The sequence below is a fragment of the Mangifera indica genome, chromosome 10, assembly GCF_011075055.1.
Source record: "Mangifera indica cultivar Alphonso chromosome 10, CATAS_Mindica_2.1, whole genome shotgun sequence".
NCBI lineage: Eukaryota > Viridiplantae > Streptophyta > Magnoliopsida > Sapindales > Anacardiaceae > Mangifera > Mangifera indica.
In genome coordinates, this window is record NC_058146.1 from 9,105,040 (window position 1) to 9,123,819 (window position 18,780).

General features: G+C 30.0%; 1 protein-coding gene across 1 annotated transcript in view; it reads left to right on the forward strand.

The window, feature by feature from the left end:
* Positions 1-18,583: 18,583 nt before the first annotated feature.
* The window catches only part of LOC123228181 (anthocyanidin 3-O-glucosyltransferase 2-like), a 2,617-nt gene continuing 2,420 nt past the window's right edge, over positions 18,584-18,780 (forward strand). Inside the window, exon 1 of the mRNA XM_044653471.1 lies at positions 18,584-18,780. This exon is cut by the window's right edge and continues 2,420 nt beyond it. Within this exon, the coding sequence (XP_044509406.1) occupies positions 18,652-18,780 (129 nt within the window). The 5' untranslated portion in view covers positions 18,584-18,651.

Sequence of the window (18,780 nt, forward strand, 5' to 3'; positions counted from 1 at the left end):
CAAAATTTGAACTGGAGACAAACCACCAGTCCATCCGCGGTTCAATCCAATTTTTAGACAAAAACGGTTTTTGTAAGCACAATAGCCGCTAAAATCACCTGTTCACGGTTTGGCCGGTCCAACCCAGTTCTTCAAACCTTGCTAAGCATCACAATGCTTAAGTCAGAACTGAAATATGGAATTATTCTCTTGCACAACTAAACATGCTTAGTTAATATTCTATTTTTATTATTTTAACCATAAATACTATTTATAAAAAATAATGGTACCAAATTAGAGATGACAGTGGCTCTAACGTGACCCACCATACCTAGAGATTAGATCAGACTTAATGGGTTGGCTCAACCCTATACAATTGAAAGAGTCATAGCTAGAGTTGGACTCAAACTGAGCTGACTCAGATTTGAAAACTGACTTGAATCAATTCAGTTCAATTTGAAATCATTTATTTCAAATATAAACTGAGTTCAAGTTAAGAGGTTCGGTTTATTTTAAAACCGAATCGAACTCAAGTCATAAAGAGTTCGATTTGGTTTGGCTTGAGAGCTAGATCGAGGCTTGATTATATTCAAACTTAACTTATGACTCGATTTGAATTATATTAAATAATTGTTAAACAATGTCATTTTATTAATAAGTCATGAATTTAAACTATATTTTTAAGTTATGAATTTGAACCATAAATTTGAGTCAAAATTAAACTGAACTATTTTCATTCAAACTCGAACTTGAACCACTCTTAATATTGACTTGATGAATTTAAGTCAAACTTGAACTAAATTATTTTTATCTGAACTGAACTCGAGCCAAGAGATATTTGGGTTCTACTTAATTTGTATCCACCCCTACCATAGCACAACCCAAAGCTCATGCCTTCACTGGTCAACCCGTGTGTTTTTGTGAATAGGACCATCAAATTATAATTTTTTTTATTTTGAATTACTTTTTAATTGTTTTGACGAGTCAAGTCGCAAGCCTCATATTCACATGTGAACACACACACACATGGATAAACACACAAATATATATATATATATATATTCTAACCCACATAAGCCCATGACTTTCTGAGTCCTAACCGTGCGTGAGGTTGTAGAAAAATATATCTAGCCAGTCCTAGCTAAATCCTAATCAACAAACATGGCTCCAACAACTTGAAGGTGTTACAATAATGCTTGATCCTAATCAATTTTGGTCTGATTCAGGCTAAATATAAATATAATTAAACAGAAAGGATAGTAATGTCCCAGCAGCATACTTGAAGGTGTTACATTAATGCTTAATCATTACAATTTCTAGAATTCTTGACAATTTTCAAACATGAGATGAACAATCATGAACCTTGGATGAAGTCATTATCAAGCAAGGCATCTCATGTGCTTGACTTGTTCGTTTTTTAAAGGATTTAATGTAGAAAATGATCAATATTTGATGAATCACCGTTCATGAAAATCACTTATGACTTTTCATGACTCCATGAAGGACTAACGAGCAAAGGGTATTACCATTCATGGTCATCTTGTGCATTATTGTTCTAGTCAGCTCGAAGAGTCAACATTCAATTTGCGCCCGTTCACGAACTATGCACGATTGTATATAGGCAAAAGCTCACTTGTGCATACAATTGTTCATGCAACGTTGGCATGTTTTGTAATTTTCACAAGTCTTTTATATATAAAACAATGAATGTCGGTGCATGAAATATACACGAACGTGCATTTGATTTAGTCCTGGCCACGACCACCGGTTCACGGTTTGAAAAATTAAAGACCCTGAACCGAAACTGTAATAGGACGGTTCGTTCACGGTTCGGAACCGACGGTTCCGGTTCATGACCCCGGTTCAGAATCGACGGTTCCAGTTCGAAACCGATATTGAACCGTCAATTCTAATACATTATCTTGATTTAATTTTTAAATTATTAATTACAATAATTGAAAATTAAAAGAAAGACTTGGACTTAATTTTTCAATTAAACTTCCTACGTATCTTCTTGAGGTTTAGAAGAATCAAAGCTTACGTAGTTCTCTTACCTTTGATATATGTGAATATTGACCAAATCTCCTATTACCGACAGAATTTCCACTACTTGCCATTTTTTGATAATAAATAAAATTAATTATATAAATAAATTATATGATTAATTATGAAAGATAATAAAATAATAATAAATCAAATTAATTATAGAAATAAATTTTATAATTAATTATAAATTGTATAATAAAAATTGAAATTGAAATTAATAAAAAATTAAGAAAGAATTTAATTAAATTTAAGAGAATTTGATTGAATTGAAAGATTGAAAGAGTATTAAGAGTTGAAAGAATGAGAATGAGAGTTTGAAGGATTGAGTGAGAGAGTGGAGAGATTGAAATTTGAATTGGTATATATATAGGAAAAAAAAATTTTGAAAAAAATAAAAAAATAGGGGGGTGAAATGTGATTTTAAAAATTGCAGGGGACCAATGATCCCCTGCAATTTTCTTTTCAAAGCCAACGGTTCCTGCGCAGGAAACCGTTGGCTCTTCAATAAATTTACAATAAATAAAAAAAATTCAAAATTTTTCGGTTCAGCACAGTAAACCGTCGGTTCATAAACCGGATGTGAACCGGCGGTTTTACGGTTCAAAATTAAGTAAACCGAAACTGAACCACTAAATTCCTGTTTCAGTTCTGATTCAGTCTGGTTCTGGGTTTGTCAGTTTCAGTTCGATTTTATTCGGGCCAGTTTCGATCCATTTCATGGGCCAAACCGGCCCGTGGCCAGGTCTAATTTGATTGGACAAAATAATTGACTTAGTCTGAAAAGATAATTTTAGGTCAAGAACGATCATGCATTCATATTATATGCTCGTACATTTGTGTATCCCAAAAAAAAAAATTTACGTCAATGACTACTTCAAATTTTCCATCAACTATGTCATCATTTCCAACCTCTAAGGCTTATATAAACAAATCATTTTGAGTAGGAAAATGGTATAGAAACATATACTAAAGCATTACACTCACATCCTTTTGAAAATTCTCTTTGCTCTCTCTAAGCTTACATTTCATATACTTGAGAGAACTTGTGTTCTTAATTTGTGTAATCAGCCTTATGGATGCATTATGCACATCAATTGTATTATTGGGCGCAATCTAGGACAACTGTTGTAAAGAGTAATCTTCTTATTAGTGGAACTTCAAATAAATTTCTTAAAAAAGCGGACGAAAGAGGTTTAGGTAAAAAAATTCTAAACTACTATAAGTCTTGAGAACTCTCTACCCTTATTTCTTTACTTTAGTGTTTATAATTACCTTTATTTGCATGTATAATTTGTAGTTTAAAATTTGATAAATTCTATTCAACTCCCCTCTGGAATTATTTTAAGCCATTGGGTGTTTCAGTATTTGAAGGAAATACAACCCAAAATCCCATATTGACAAGATTAAAGGTTAAGTTAAGATATAAAAGACGATATTTATCATAATGAATTTGAATTTTTGAGGGAAAAACTAAGAGCTCTGAAAAAATTTATTTTGTTATAATTTAAATTACTGGAAAGGAGAAATCAAAGAAAGATGAAAATATATTAAATTTCATGATAAGAGAAGAAACAGAAGCAGCAATTGGATTGAATGAGAGAATGGTATCTATATATATCAATACAAAGGGAGGGGATGCTTTATATAGACATCCCCCCAATGCCTAAGCAAGAAAAATCTCGCATACCTTTCCTGCAAGGCAATAATAGCCCACTATGCATTAAAAGCATTCCCACAAAGTTTTCCAAATTATCTTCCTACTGATGGAAAAATCCGCTATTTATATATAACACTCCCTTTTATATTTTTATCACTTATAGATAATTATATTAATTTTGCTAAGAAAAAACTCAATGGGATAAAAAACAAAGCAAAAAAACGTAATTATTTAATGTCCTATAAAGTGAGGTTTGACGTGTTTAAATTGTCTCATTAAAAACCTTATTAGAAAAACCTAATGAGACAAAACCTAGTAAAAGAAAAAATAGTACAGTGCATATTTTATCTAATATATGACAAACTTAAAAAATGTACTCCCCATGATAGGTATTCCTTCTGATGAATGTTTCCCTTGATTGTAATGAGATTAATTTGGTTAGTTGTTGAGTCATCACATACCAATGTTAAACACTAACTTTTTAAATATAATGTTAGTAATGTTTTGGTGAACAAATCTACAAGATTCTCACTAAATCGTATTTATTTGACATCAATCTTTTGACTTTATTTGAGATCATGAGTGTAAAAGAACTTAGGTAAGATATATTTGGTTATATCTCCTTTGATGTATTCACCTTTAATTTGAGCAATACATGTTGCATTATATTCATATAATATAAAAGGAAGACTACATGCATTCCAAATATGATGAATGATAAACCATAACCATATGCATTCTCAGTTGGCTTTATGGAAAGTTAGAATCTCTGAATGATTTAAAGATGTGGCAACCAATGCGCCATGATATTGTTGTTTCATTATAAGTGAAAATATATCCTATCTACGAGCAGGTCTTCTGATGGTTAGAAAGATAACCAACATTTATATATCCAACCAAACTAGGATTTTTAAGGAATTTGACATAATAGAATAATCTCAAATCTTTAGTTCCACAAAAGTAACAAAATATATCTTTGATTCCGTCCTAGTGGCAACGGAATGGTGTAGAGCTAATTCGGGCCAATAAATTTACTGTGAAGGATATATCTTGTCTATTGCTTGGAGCCAAGTATAATAGGGCTCTAATGACATTAAGATATGATACTTCAGAATTGAATATCTTTTCATCTTCTTCTTTAGGATAGAATGGGTTTTTTTTCAGATCAAGAGACCTAACAACTATTGGGGTGCACAAAGAATAAGTCTTATTCATATTAAAGCGTTTTAACAATTTTTCAATATATGATGATTGATGGATAAGTATTCTATTTGAATTGTATTCGATATGTAGGTTGAGACAATATTTTATTTTCTCCAAGTCCTTCATCTCAAATTTTTTCAATTATTCAATAGTTTTTAGAGCTTTTCAGGAGTCTCAATTAAATTTATGTCATCAACATAAACTACTACAATAACAAATCTCAATTTTGATCTTTTGATAAAAACACTTAGACATGTAGAGTCATTCACATACCCTCTTTTTTCAAATATTCACTAAGATAATTGTATCACATTCTTTCATATTGTTTTAATTCGTATAATGATTTTTGTAATTTAATTGAGTACATACCTTTTAAATTGACATTTTTTGCTACATGCAATTTAAATCCTTTTGAGAGTTTTATATAAATTTTAGTATCCAAGTTTTCATATAAATAAGTAATAACTACATCTATTAGACGTATATCTAGTGCTTTAGAGACTGTTAAAGTGACTAAATATAAAAATATAATTATATTCATCATAGGTGTATATATTTTATCAAAGTCTATACCTAGCTATTGGATACAGGTCCACCCCTGATTTTCTTAACTGCCAAAAGGCAGTTATTGGTTGTTAATAATTAACAGTTGAACTCTTATATAAAAGTCCTAATTGCCTCCCCAAAAGGATATACGCCATTTTTTTTTTTTTTTGTAAAGAGAAGAATTCTCCACCTAACACACAAATTGGCACAAATCCTATCTCCCTAATTGAAAAGCAATACGTAGTACAAATTGGGTCGTGGAAATAGACTAACGTCGATACCTTACTTCGTATTTGAAGAAGCTTCATCGAAAATTACTCTAGGTATGCAAATCTTTATTTACAAAATTCATAAAATTTGATTTGGGCATGTTTAATTATTTCCAATATTGGTATCAGAGCCTAGAATACATATTTGCTATGTTTTTTGGGAATCGTATTGCATATATTGTGTAAATTAGAATATGTATATTGAATTTTGTTTTTAAAAAATTTGTTTTTGAGCACAAATTTGATTCGATCAAAATTGCATGAAATTGGTGTTTGGAAACATGTTGAATGAATGATTGGAATGGTGTTACATTTTTTAAATTGAAAAACAACTCGAATTGATGGCGAAATCGATGAAAATTCACCCAAAATCGAGACTATAGGTGTCTTTATTCTTCATCACCATTTCAATGCATTTTGGCACCACTGGCACTAGAGCTTGAAACGACAAGGTTTATAGTCGACTAAGATCCAAAAGCCCTACGGTTTTGCCGTCAGAAAATCGTTGAAAAATAGCCAATTGAAGGACAGAAAATCTAAGGTTCATTACACAAAACCGGGTCAAAATTAGGTTGGAAAAACCCAATTACCCTATTCGTTGGTCAACGGGTCAACCCATTGAGTCAACTAGGTCAACCCAAACTGATCAACGCCCTATCGGGTTAGTTGATCGGTCAATAGTCAAATTGTTAACCGTAGCATTGACCAACATGTGTGACAGTGTGACAACCTCATTCCAAATATGGCAGTCGTGCAAACGCATGACAGTTATTAGCCAACATGTGACGACGCATTTGACTCATTCCTGGCCATACGACATCGATTCAAAGTGATAGCGTGTGAAGAGCCCTTTTTAGGGTGTTTTGAGGTGTGAAATCTGTTTTTCGATCCTTAAAAGTTATGTAGTACTTGGATCTGTATATGAGATGTGCTACATGGGTCTTACAGCTCATAAAGACATGTAATATTTTATTTTGACTCCCGAAAACACATATTGGTGTTTTGAAATACATGTTTCTATTTTATGCAAATTTGTTGACTAGGGACCATCACATTGCACGTCGAAACTATCAATACTCTATTGAATTCTCTTAATTGGAAAAGAGATAATATCCATGCATGAATATGAGCTCGGTAATCAATGATCTTGTTCAGGACAAGAATTTAAAATCTTTAAGAGTAAGTGGATTCAATACAACTTGCTATAGAGCAACGCTTAATAATGTACGAAAGAATATCCATCACTTTAACATTATTCCCAAAACTAACATAAGGTGAGGTATTTGACCTAACGCAAATATAATAGAGACTTTATCATGGATAAAGTGACTCAAAGATCAATACAGGCTGATGAATGGTCCTAGTCAAAATAGATGATGCATTTATTGTATCATATATATTTGTTAAGTGTGGGAATTCTGAGATTGATAGAATTTAATGAAATTCTCATCCAGAATTAATATTGACACAATTAGATTAAAGTTTAAAATGTCAAACATTTGTGTCATAGAAGATAATTGGGAACATAGTAAACTTTCGATTATGTGTCTTATGTGAGATATTTTAAATTTTAATGTGTAATTGCGACAATTGATGTGTATTTGATTACATTGATAGCATTGTGTTTGATATATATATCTCTATGATCTAGTTAACCATAACATTCTAGAAAATGATGACTGATTTGAATGAGAATGATACTGAATAGAAAGAATTACAATATGTGGCATTTGAAATACACAATATCCTAGATGGGCAAAAGGCTTTGGAGGTCGTAGATTAGGTTAAGATAGAATTGTGGCTGACTAATGGATAGAAACCCAATCAATGTCTTACACAAACGTGATGTGGACGCATATCACGCATATTAAAAACAAGACTTATTTCGTGTGATATCTTGATTAGTTTCATGAATAACGATCTAGTATATGAGTATTATTAATGTTCAATTGTATATGTTATAAGTATGGTTTTGATTGAAAAGTTTAAAGGAACTATAGTCCCCAAATAAAGACAGTTGATTGTTAAATTTGATTTAATGTCAAATCTGATTATGGAACTAAAGTCAGCTACACATAACCTGATATATGAACAATAGGTTCATTTTTGAAAAACGATCTCTTCCTGATAATGGGAGCGTATGAAGGTACATATGACCCACAATAAAAATGGAAAGATTTTGTTAATTGTTCTTGCCATATAGAACTAAAAGACAAACGCCCTTAAGGTAGCTAAACTTGGTACTCATGCATACGTTATAGAATCAAGTTTTAAAAATGAGTGGCTTAAGTCCTAATAGAGAAAAGATATCGTATAATGCTCAAAGAATAAAAATAAGGAATTGAAATGGGAGTGGCAAAAGTACTAAAAGAAAATATGGAAACAAAATGAATAGTTACAGTAGAAGCAACAAGAATTATATCGCCTATGAATAAACGGAGCTGAAAATGATAGTCTTGTTCAACATAAAGTGATGAAACTTTATTTTCTAGTACTATGATATTAACTGACTATTATCTTATATGGATTATGAACTCAGAAGCCACCAACCAAGTAGCTCATGATAGAAGATATTTAGTAAATTTCTGTCAAATTCTGAGTAAAGTAAATTGGATATATATAAGAAACAACAAAAGGGTTGTAGTAAGAGGAATAAACACGAGCAAATGAGTTTTACAATATGGTCGAATCCTATACTTATACGAAATCTAATATGCTCCAAACATTCAACAAATCTTGGTCAAAATACTTGTTCTTCTTAAACTAGGATATAATTTGAATTTCTCTAAGTGTTTTATCGAAATGCGATAGAATTGACTTCTACAGATTTGGTTTGTTGATTGAATAGTTATATGGCATTTGTCACCTTATATTCTGATAATGTTAAGTTTTTCATTATTTGCTTCGCTTATATGTATGGATATGAATACAAATATATGACATATCAAATTAGGACACGTTGGCTAACATGGGTTGAATAAATTGGCCTATGAAAGTTTATTAGAAACTTTTACATAAATAGAACTGTCCATATGTGAGCATTACCTAGCTAAAAAAACTTTTAGAAAACCATTCGACAAAGCTATAAGAGTTTGACTTCCTTTGCAATCATATACTTAGGTATATATTTTTCTATGAATGTAAAGTTTGAGAATGTATCTCATATTTCATTACTAGTGATGATAATAATCCTTGATTCAGTCTTATCTACTTGATCTTCCATAAGTCAGAAGTAGTAGACTGTTTTAGACACTATATATATATATATATATATAAAATTGAGATTGAGAGTCAATTAGATAAAATGGATAAGAGTTTTAAGAACTCACCGAGATCTTGAGCATTTGTCCAAAAAAAATCAAGGAGCTGAGTAATGAAAAAAGAACAGTATGGTAAATAGTAATTTCAAAACTTCGCAACAAACCAGTATGGCAGAGAAGAGTAATTGAACTCTAATGGAAATGGTTAAGTCAGTGAAGACACAAGCAAAACTTCAAGTCACTTTGTAATGATATGATGTTTATTACTGCTTGAGTATTAACCGATTGCCAACTAAACCAGTTGCTTCCACTCCCTATAAGTTACAGTTAGGTAGTAAACCAGAGTTAATTGATTGCAACCTTAATGGTTAACAATGTCTATCCATAGCTTTTCCTATAAGTTTGAATAATTGGAACTAAAAAGAAATTAATGTATCTTTCTTAGATACACAGAACACTCCAAAGGGTATGTATTCATTAGAGAGGATTCCGTTGGAAAATTAACTGAAATTGTATTATGAAATACTATATTCATAGAGGATATTTTCTTTAATAGGGATGAAGTTGATAAAAGGTTTCATCTAAATGAGATGAGAAAAGAATGAGGACAAGTATATCTTAGTAACCCTTAGTTAAGTCCTAATATGTAAGACTTATACTTGTTCTAGATAGTAGGAACAAATGCAATTGAGTTCCAACCTATTTCAGATAGTGGGATTAATGATCCTCAGTTGCTTGTTTTATTCATTTTAACCTAGTAGGAGCATTGAGATTAAGCTTTAATTTATTTCAGATAGTGAGAGCATTAATTCTTAATTGCATTGGAGTGGACGTCCAAAAATATTCAAATGACATTTTAAAGTAAAAACGAGGTTTTCATAACCACTCCCTAAGATGATGAAGAACTTGAAATAATTGTCTCATCCTTTGATAAGAAAATTTTGAAATGTATTGGAAGAAGAGATGGAATAGAAAGAAAACAAACCAATTCTAGGTTTTGGTTAATATATCGCTAGATCGAAAATTCATTAGGAATTAATGGGTTTCCTAAATTAGTCATAAGGCAGATGACTCAATAAATAGATACAATTTCGTTTCATAATGAAAACTTATACCCAATGATAAGGTATAGATTTTGTAAAAGGATATTTTCGTCATTTATAAGATTTACTTCAACATGTTTGATTCTAGCTATAATAACACATTTGAATTTAGAATTACACCAAATGAATGTTAAGACAAGTTTTCTTAGTGGAAAACATAACAAAGAAATCTGCATGAAATGAGATATAAATCTCGTTGTTATAGTTCAGAAACGCAGAAGCTTCAAGGACGTTGAATGACCTAAAACTATCATCTAGATAATGGTACTTGAAATTTCATAAATTTTAAAATCTTATGACTTTGAAATGATTAATGAGACCATCATGTCTATGTGACAAAATCTAATGACAAATTTGTAATTCTATCAATGTGTGAGATGATGTATAGATAGCTAGAAATAATTTGACGTACGTGATAATCATCAAATTATGGTTGTCCATACTTTTTAACTTGCAGGATGTGGGAAAACAGATTATATATTGTGAATTCAAATCTAGAGGAATTGTTCAAAGAAATTTTTCATTCTGTTATAAGAGTATAATATTCAAAAGATTCTAGAACAATTCAATATGGTATACTATAAACCTGTTGATATTCCTATATCAAATGACGAATTATTGAGGCAAAAGAAATATGTCCCAAAACTTTAGATAAAAGCAGAGAAATGTCAATAGTTATCTATTCAGATGTCATCAGATGTATTATATATGCTATGGTACGTACATGCCTAGATTTTTGTTATTGGGTTGGTTAGTCAATATAAGTAAATATTAAAAAGAGCATTGAAAGGTTGTATATAGAATATTGATATTTTACAAGGCTTTGTGGATAATTGATTATGTGATTAAGGTTCAAATTTGCGTTTGATTGACTATTGAGATGCCAGTTGGAGAAAGAGTTTAGACCAACCCAAATTAAATTATGACTATGTTTTCTTACTCCAAAAGGGCCCATATCTTGGAGCGATAAGAAACAGAGATGCATAGCCATATCCACATCGAAAGCCTAGTATATAGCCCATTCAGTAAATGTGCAAGAAGCTTTTGGTTAAGAAAATTCTTCATGAATTTAAGTAAACAGGACGATATTGTCGAAGCAATAGTTGTCTATTGAAATAAAAGATCTTGAATTTTATAAGATAACTAAACATATCGACGCTAAACACAACTTAATAAGAAACTTTATTTCCAAGAGAGAAATGAACGTACAATACAATTCTACGCATTGTATAGTCACTGATCCTTTGACCAAAATTCTTCCAAGAAAAGTATTTCTTGCACATGTTAAATTTCTTGGATTGTGTAGACTATGACTGATAAACTTTGAGCTTATATATATATTGTATTGGTGACAATATCGAAAACCATGAATTTAAGTTTATTTTATGTTTTGAACTTGCGTCCCGAAATTCATGGGCTTTCACTGCATACACAACGTTTTAACTCAACAAAATTGTAATGTCATACAAATTAGAGATTGGCTCACTCACAGAGCAATCACCTTTGGCATTGAGAGAGCGAGCAAGGATGAGATATTATTCTTGAGAAATGTGATGTTGTATCAAAGTTAAAAATGGCGCCTTGATGATTGATCAAGATAAGGTCATGAATAGATACATTTAAAAATGATCGATTTGGATTCCCCATGTCAAATAACTTGCGACTACCAGATGTGAGTTCTTAATATGAATAAATACTTGCAAGTATGAAGATGATTAAAAACTCAAGTTAGGCGCTGGATGTAGCGACTGAACTAAGATTTATACAATGTTTCGAATGACATTTGAGAAAATATATACTATAGCACATGATTCATACCATATGTGCATAAGTAAGACGACCATTTAAAGTGGTGAGAGGATGAATCTCTGCTCCTTCATTATATGAGAGTTTATGAGGATTACCTTATATTGGTACCCTTTGACTCTTTACTATTGTTTGATATTTACTCTTAGTATTTCTATCTTAGCTTGGAACCTATGGCCATGCATGATTCAATATGACTAGAAAAGCAACTAAGTTTAAATTGAGAATTTCGAATAGAAGAGGAAGACTTACATGTTATGTGTGTCCATTAGTCAGCCGATCATGTCACTCATATGAGAGATTGGACTTGATCATGGATAATAAAAAAATAACATAATGATAAATGAGGTATTAAAAAGAGCTAGTGTTATCGAGAAAGTTTAGGGTGCTACAAGCTTAAAACTTTATTTTTATTTAATTCGGGTCGAAGTGGCTATGTTATTCCTATTAGATGTATAGTATTTAGCTCCCAAGTGTAGGTTGCTCGTGAGATCATATGACACATTTACAAGTATGTTATTCCTAACAGTGTATAGTATCTAGCTTCCAAGTGTTGAAGCGGCTATGTTATTCCTAACAGATGTATAGTATTTAGCTCCCAAAGGACAGTTATTGGTGGTTAATAATTGGCAGTTGGACTTTTATATAAAGTCTTAACTGCCTCCCCAAAAGGATATACGCCTTTTTTTTTTTAAAGAGAATAATTCTCCACCTAACACACAAATTGGCACAGATCTTGTCTCTCTAATTGAAAAACAATACGTAGTGCAAATTGGGTCATGGAAATAGACTAACATTGATAACTTGCGCTATATTCGAAGAAGCTTCATCAAAAATTACTCCGAGTAGGCAAATCCTTATTTACAGAATTCATAGAATTTAATCCTAATATGTTTAATTATTCCCAACACTAGCCTTTGGGAAAAGCCTTACGCTACAAGTCTAGCTTTATATATATTAATTTCATTTTTCTCATTTTTTTCTTACAAATACTTATTTAAATTCAACAAGTTGTATATCCTTAGGTGTTGGAACTATAGACCCAAGCACTTGATGTTTTACTACAGAAGGTAATTTTGCTCAAATTGTTTATTCTCAAATAGGTCAATCATGTCTTTGTATACACTCATCCACAGTACGTTGTTCAAAATCATCATCATTCATAATTTCAATAGCTATTGCAAATGAAAATATATTATTAATGTTAACTATTTCATGGTTCCACATCTTTCGTGTATAAATATTATTTAAAGATATTTTAGTATTCTCGTTTTCCTGTTTTTCAAGAGCTTGAATCTCTTTAAGGGTCATAAATATTAGAAAGAGTAGATTTTTCATTCATTTTAGGATCATCATAATTAATATTTATTTAATTATTTGTCTGTCTTTTTCGAGGAACAATGTTCTTTAATCTAACAGTTCTACCACATTTCTAGTATATAGTATATTGATCAGTTACAATTCAAATAGACTATTCAATAGTCACATTAATTCTTGCTGGTGCGTTGGCAGCTAATATATATGATATTGTCACTTTTATTGTATCTACAAATGCATCAGACATTTGATTGGCACTAATTTGTAAACGCACTATCATTTGCCTTCAATTTCATTTTGAGATGTGTGAGGATATAGATTAGAGATGGTAAATATATACCAAGTAAGTTTATATCTAACTTCAGAAGGCATTTTTTTTTCCCTAAAAGTGGGAATGTTGTCTCATCAAAGTGACAACATGTAAATCATGTAGTAAAATGATCATACGTTAATGGTTCCAAATACCTAATAATGAATAGTAAATTATATTCAACATAAATTTTCAAATAATGTTGGGGTCCCATTTTTGTGTGTTCAAGAGATGCAATTGGGAGATATACAACACAACCAAGTATCCTAAAATGAGATATATCAGGTTAGTGACCAAGAACCAATTATAAAGGAAAATATTGATGATAAGAAGAAAGGCATAAGCAAATTAACACTGCAGCATGTAATATAACATGTACCCACATAAAAGTTGGTAATTGAGTTCTTAGTAATAAAGTACAGACAATTACCTGGAGTCGTTTATAAAAGACTCAACTAATCTATTCTATGTGTAGACATATGAGACTAGATGTTCAATATCAATCTTCATAGACATGTAATAATCACCAAATGTCTTGAATGTAAATTTACCAGCATTATCTAGTCATATTGACTTGATCGAATAATCTGAAAAATGTGCCTTTAATTTGATAATTTATGTTAATAGTTTAGCAAAACAACATTTCGAATTGACAATAAACAAACATGAGATCATTATGTAGATGTATCAATTAAGACCATAAAATAACGAAATAGTCTACTTGTGGATAAAGGGGTCCACATATGTCCTTTTGAATCTTTTGTAGGAATGATGAAGATTCAACTCTAACTTTAGAAGGAGATGGTCTAACTATTAATTTGTCTTGTGAATAGGTGGTGCAAAATTTCTTTTCCTTAAGAATTGTGTGTTTTGTTGCACTATCCACCAAACACATCTCCATCATCAGCTTTTGAAGTTAATGCTTCAATTTTAGAATTCATTTCCTTTCATTTAAAAATTATATTAGTCATAATGTACACAAAACGGTGAAAGGAAAGAGAATATACTAATAAAACACAAAATAATATTCATGACTCCAAAATAAGGATAGATGATGGATTCTAAATTTAAAAATCTTAGGCATTTACATCACTAATTAAGTGACTCATATTCTATTCTTAAACGAAATCTTAAAACATCAAGATTTGTTAGATCAATAGGATCTAAATCATCAATAAATTTGATTATTTTATATGAATGTTTAGTATATATCCACCCAATGTTAGTGTGTATTACAAGCACACGACCAATGACATTTACAACCACACTTATTGTTTTGTAGTTTATTTTGCATTGTTCTTTATTTTGTTTCAATCTTAGTCCATTTTTGGTGGTATGACTGAAATTTTCTATTACAACCATCTTCAGATCGAAAATTATTTCATCCATAACCTTAATCATACTCATAATAATTACTACGGGTAGTTGCATTCACTTCAAGGAACAGTGCAATGCTTATAGGGCGAGTTTAGTGGCTTTTCATTAACAAGAAAATATAACGCTAATTTAGAATTTATTTTCCTAATATTGCTACTAAAGAACATATTATACAAAAAAATGAAATGTGAAAAATATTTTCTCTTCCACATTATCTCAATCAGGTAAAGATTTTAAATATAATAGAGTTGTATTAAATAATAGAGTCATTAGGAGTATTATTGAATCTGATGTTCAAATTTATCTTTCATATTTCTCCATGAATCTAGTGGATTTATCATTATATTCATATATTCGACTTACAATCCTTTAGAGATGTGATGCCGGAAAAATAGTGGCTTTAGATTTATCCTTCTAGGACATTTTATTTAATCATTTTTTCAATGCTTATAAATTCTATGTAGAAAATTATGTAAAAAGGTCATTTAATATTATCCATCCAATTTTAGAAAATTCATACCCAAATATTGTTTACATTCACAAAATTTCTATTTTTGTAGATAATATATTAGAATTAATTTTTGAAACTTTGGATTCAGATATTATCTCATATTTACAAAACTTATGGTTTTGTAATTAATTTTCAAAATATTATAGTATTTAAAACTTTAATTCTAATTATATTTCAGACTTCAAGTCTATATTTTCACACTTTATGCAAACTGCATATTGCAAATGAGATATAATTATTATAAAATAAATAAATATTTTGATGAAATTTGGGACTTCGAGCCCAAATATATAAATATATATATTCTCCCGATTTTACAAACCTCAAGTTACAAATCAGATACATTTATTGTAATATAAATATATATTCAAATGATATTCGGGAATTTTGGTCTAGATTCATGATTTTGCAAACTCTGGATTACAAATGGTATTCAAGACTTTAGGTTGCAAATGGGATGCAAATATAATTTGTATTTATAAATATGAAACAATTATAAAAATTGACAAAACTACAGTTTGCTTTTCACAAACAAAAAAATAAATATAATGAAAAAAATTAAACAGAATAATAATTGAAAAATTCATAGTTTATATTTTGTAAACACAACAATATTATAATTAGAATATCTATATTTATATCATATAAATAGAATAGTAACATAATTAGTATTAAGATATATTTGAGTAAATCGTACTGATAAAATGTTATAATTTAAATAATTGAAAATGAGAAATAAAGAAAAGGATGAAAATATATTAAATTTTATGATAAGAGAAGAAACGAAAGCAACAATTAGATTTAATGAAAGAATTTTATCTGTATATATCAATACAAAGGGAGGGGATGCTTTATATAGACATCCCCTCGATGCCTAAGCAAGAAAATCCTTATATACCATTCTTCCAAGTCAATAAATGTAGCTTGGTGACAAAGCCCATTGATGCACTATGCCTAAAAATCCAAAAAGTCCCTGTTGATACCATGACGTGTGCAGATCAAAGGGTCCTATTTCATTTGCAATAGCAAGAGATGAACTCTCTTAAAGCCCAATTTTTCAAATAGTCGTCCATGTGTTAGAAAATTCTACCATTTATATATAACATTAATTTATATATATATATATATATATATATATATATATATATATATATATATATATATATATATGGTGAATTTTTCCATGCATGTGAAAGATAATTTGGAAAACTTGCTGGGAATGCATTTAATGCATAATGGGTTACATTTATTATGTTGTTGTATGTGTATAGAGATATTAATTAAAATAGGTACAAAAGTTTTTATCTAAATTTTTTCAGAAAACTTTGAGTGATTTGACTTTTCTAAGTAAATTTAATTTTGTTTTCAATAATATCTCTTTCTATTAATTACATCAGATTCAGTATAATTTTTTTTGATAACTTTTTTTTTTAGAGTATATTCTATGTTTGATAAGTTATATTCCAAATATTTAAAAACAGATCAATTTTTGGTATAATATAGATCAAAACAAAAAAATGAACATAAATATGAAGAATTGAAGCAAGTGTGAGCAAGTGCATCCAGTGCGTGCAAGTGTGCAAAGAGTATGAGTGCACAAAAAATATTTCTCCGAAGTAAAAATGTTATAATATAATATAATATATATTATATATAATATATAAATATATAATAAATGCGGAGAAGTGCCCTCACATGTTCACACTATTATTTTATATATAAATAAATATATATATATATTTATTTATTTATTTATATTGAGTGCAAGAAGTGCATGTGCACCCTCACTTCCTGGCACTCCTATTTTTATTATATTATAACATTTTCGTATCATATATATATTATTCTTTATGTACTTGCATCCGTATATATCTATTATTCGTATTTATATTCATTTATTTGTTTTGATCCTTATTATACTAAAAATTGATTTATTTTTGAATCTTCAGATCATAATTTATTAAATATAAAATATGTTTAAAAAAAAATTATCAAAAAAAATTATACTAAATCTGTCATAATTAGTAGAGAAAGGTCAACAGCTTGTTTCAAAGACATATCTCTCCATGTCGTTAGTGATTATGCCCCAGCTTCACGCTCTACCAGTCATTCCAGATATCCATCTTTCTCCAATTTGGCCCACGACTGCAACCCGTCCATGAAAGCAAAGAGCGCTTCCTTCTCGGGAAAATCTGTAATCTCCAGCAACAGTTCCGAAAACTCTCTTACATAATCCCTCACACTGCCCTTATGAGAAAACTTTCATGCTTATTTTAATTAATGCCCTTCTATATATATATATTTATATTATTGCCAAGTGGTGAGCTAATATAATATTTTAATTAATTATTTTATTTTGAAACGAATTAAGATGAAGACAAACAAGTGGTGGGTTGGTTGGCAACTATTTATGGAAAATTTTAATACAACTTCTGATTAAGAGCAGTTGCATCCATTTTATATATATAAATATATATATAACTATTATTATATAAATATTATTTTATTTTTAATTTAAAATTATTAAATTATATGATAATATATATATATATATATATATATTTATCTAAAATATGTAAACATAATTTTATTGTTTAATTAAAAAATTAAAAGTTGTGTCTATCCATACTTAAAATCTATATTTACTCATTGTATTTGTTTCGGGTTTGTAAATGAAGAGTTTAAATTAGTTTCATTATCAATCCAGTTTTTCATCTTTCTCGCTTCTTTTGCAATTTCGTTCTCACAACATCAATTTGCCATGATCTTGTAACACCATTTCAAGTAGTGGAGGCAAATATTAATTTAAAGAGAGTGTTATCACACCTCAAACCCTAATTGTTGCTCTCTATTTTGCATAAATTTTTGCTAACAGTTTGCACCAGTGTCTCTCTACATAATCATTTAAATTAAACACCTGAGACATTAAACGGGCTCAAATATTTCTTTTTAATTCCAACAGGAATATTCTCCGAAATGCTTTTCACAGTAACTTTTCCTAGAACAAGCGTGTTTTATGGTATCATGTGAAGTCTACCATAAGTCAATTCATGCATCACTCTTAATAAATAAATTTTACATCTATTTAATATAAATAATTTTCATAACCTAGTTTCTCTCGTCTCTCTTTCCTCTCTCACTGTCCCTGCTAGCAAAGCACTGACGTCATCTCTTGCTAGTTGACATCCATCGTTTCCAATTTTTATATAAAAGCTTTCATTTAATTTTGCTCACACCAAGCAAAAGGAATCATCAAATTTCCACACAATGAATAAAAAGGCTGAGCTCGTCTTTATCCCTACTCCTGGCGCCGGCCACCTTGTCTCCGCCCTGGAGTTAGCCAAGCTTCTTCTCCACCGCCAACATCAACTCTCCATCACCGTGCTCATCATGAGA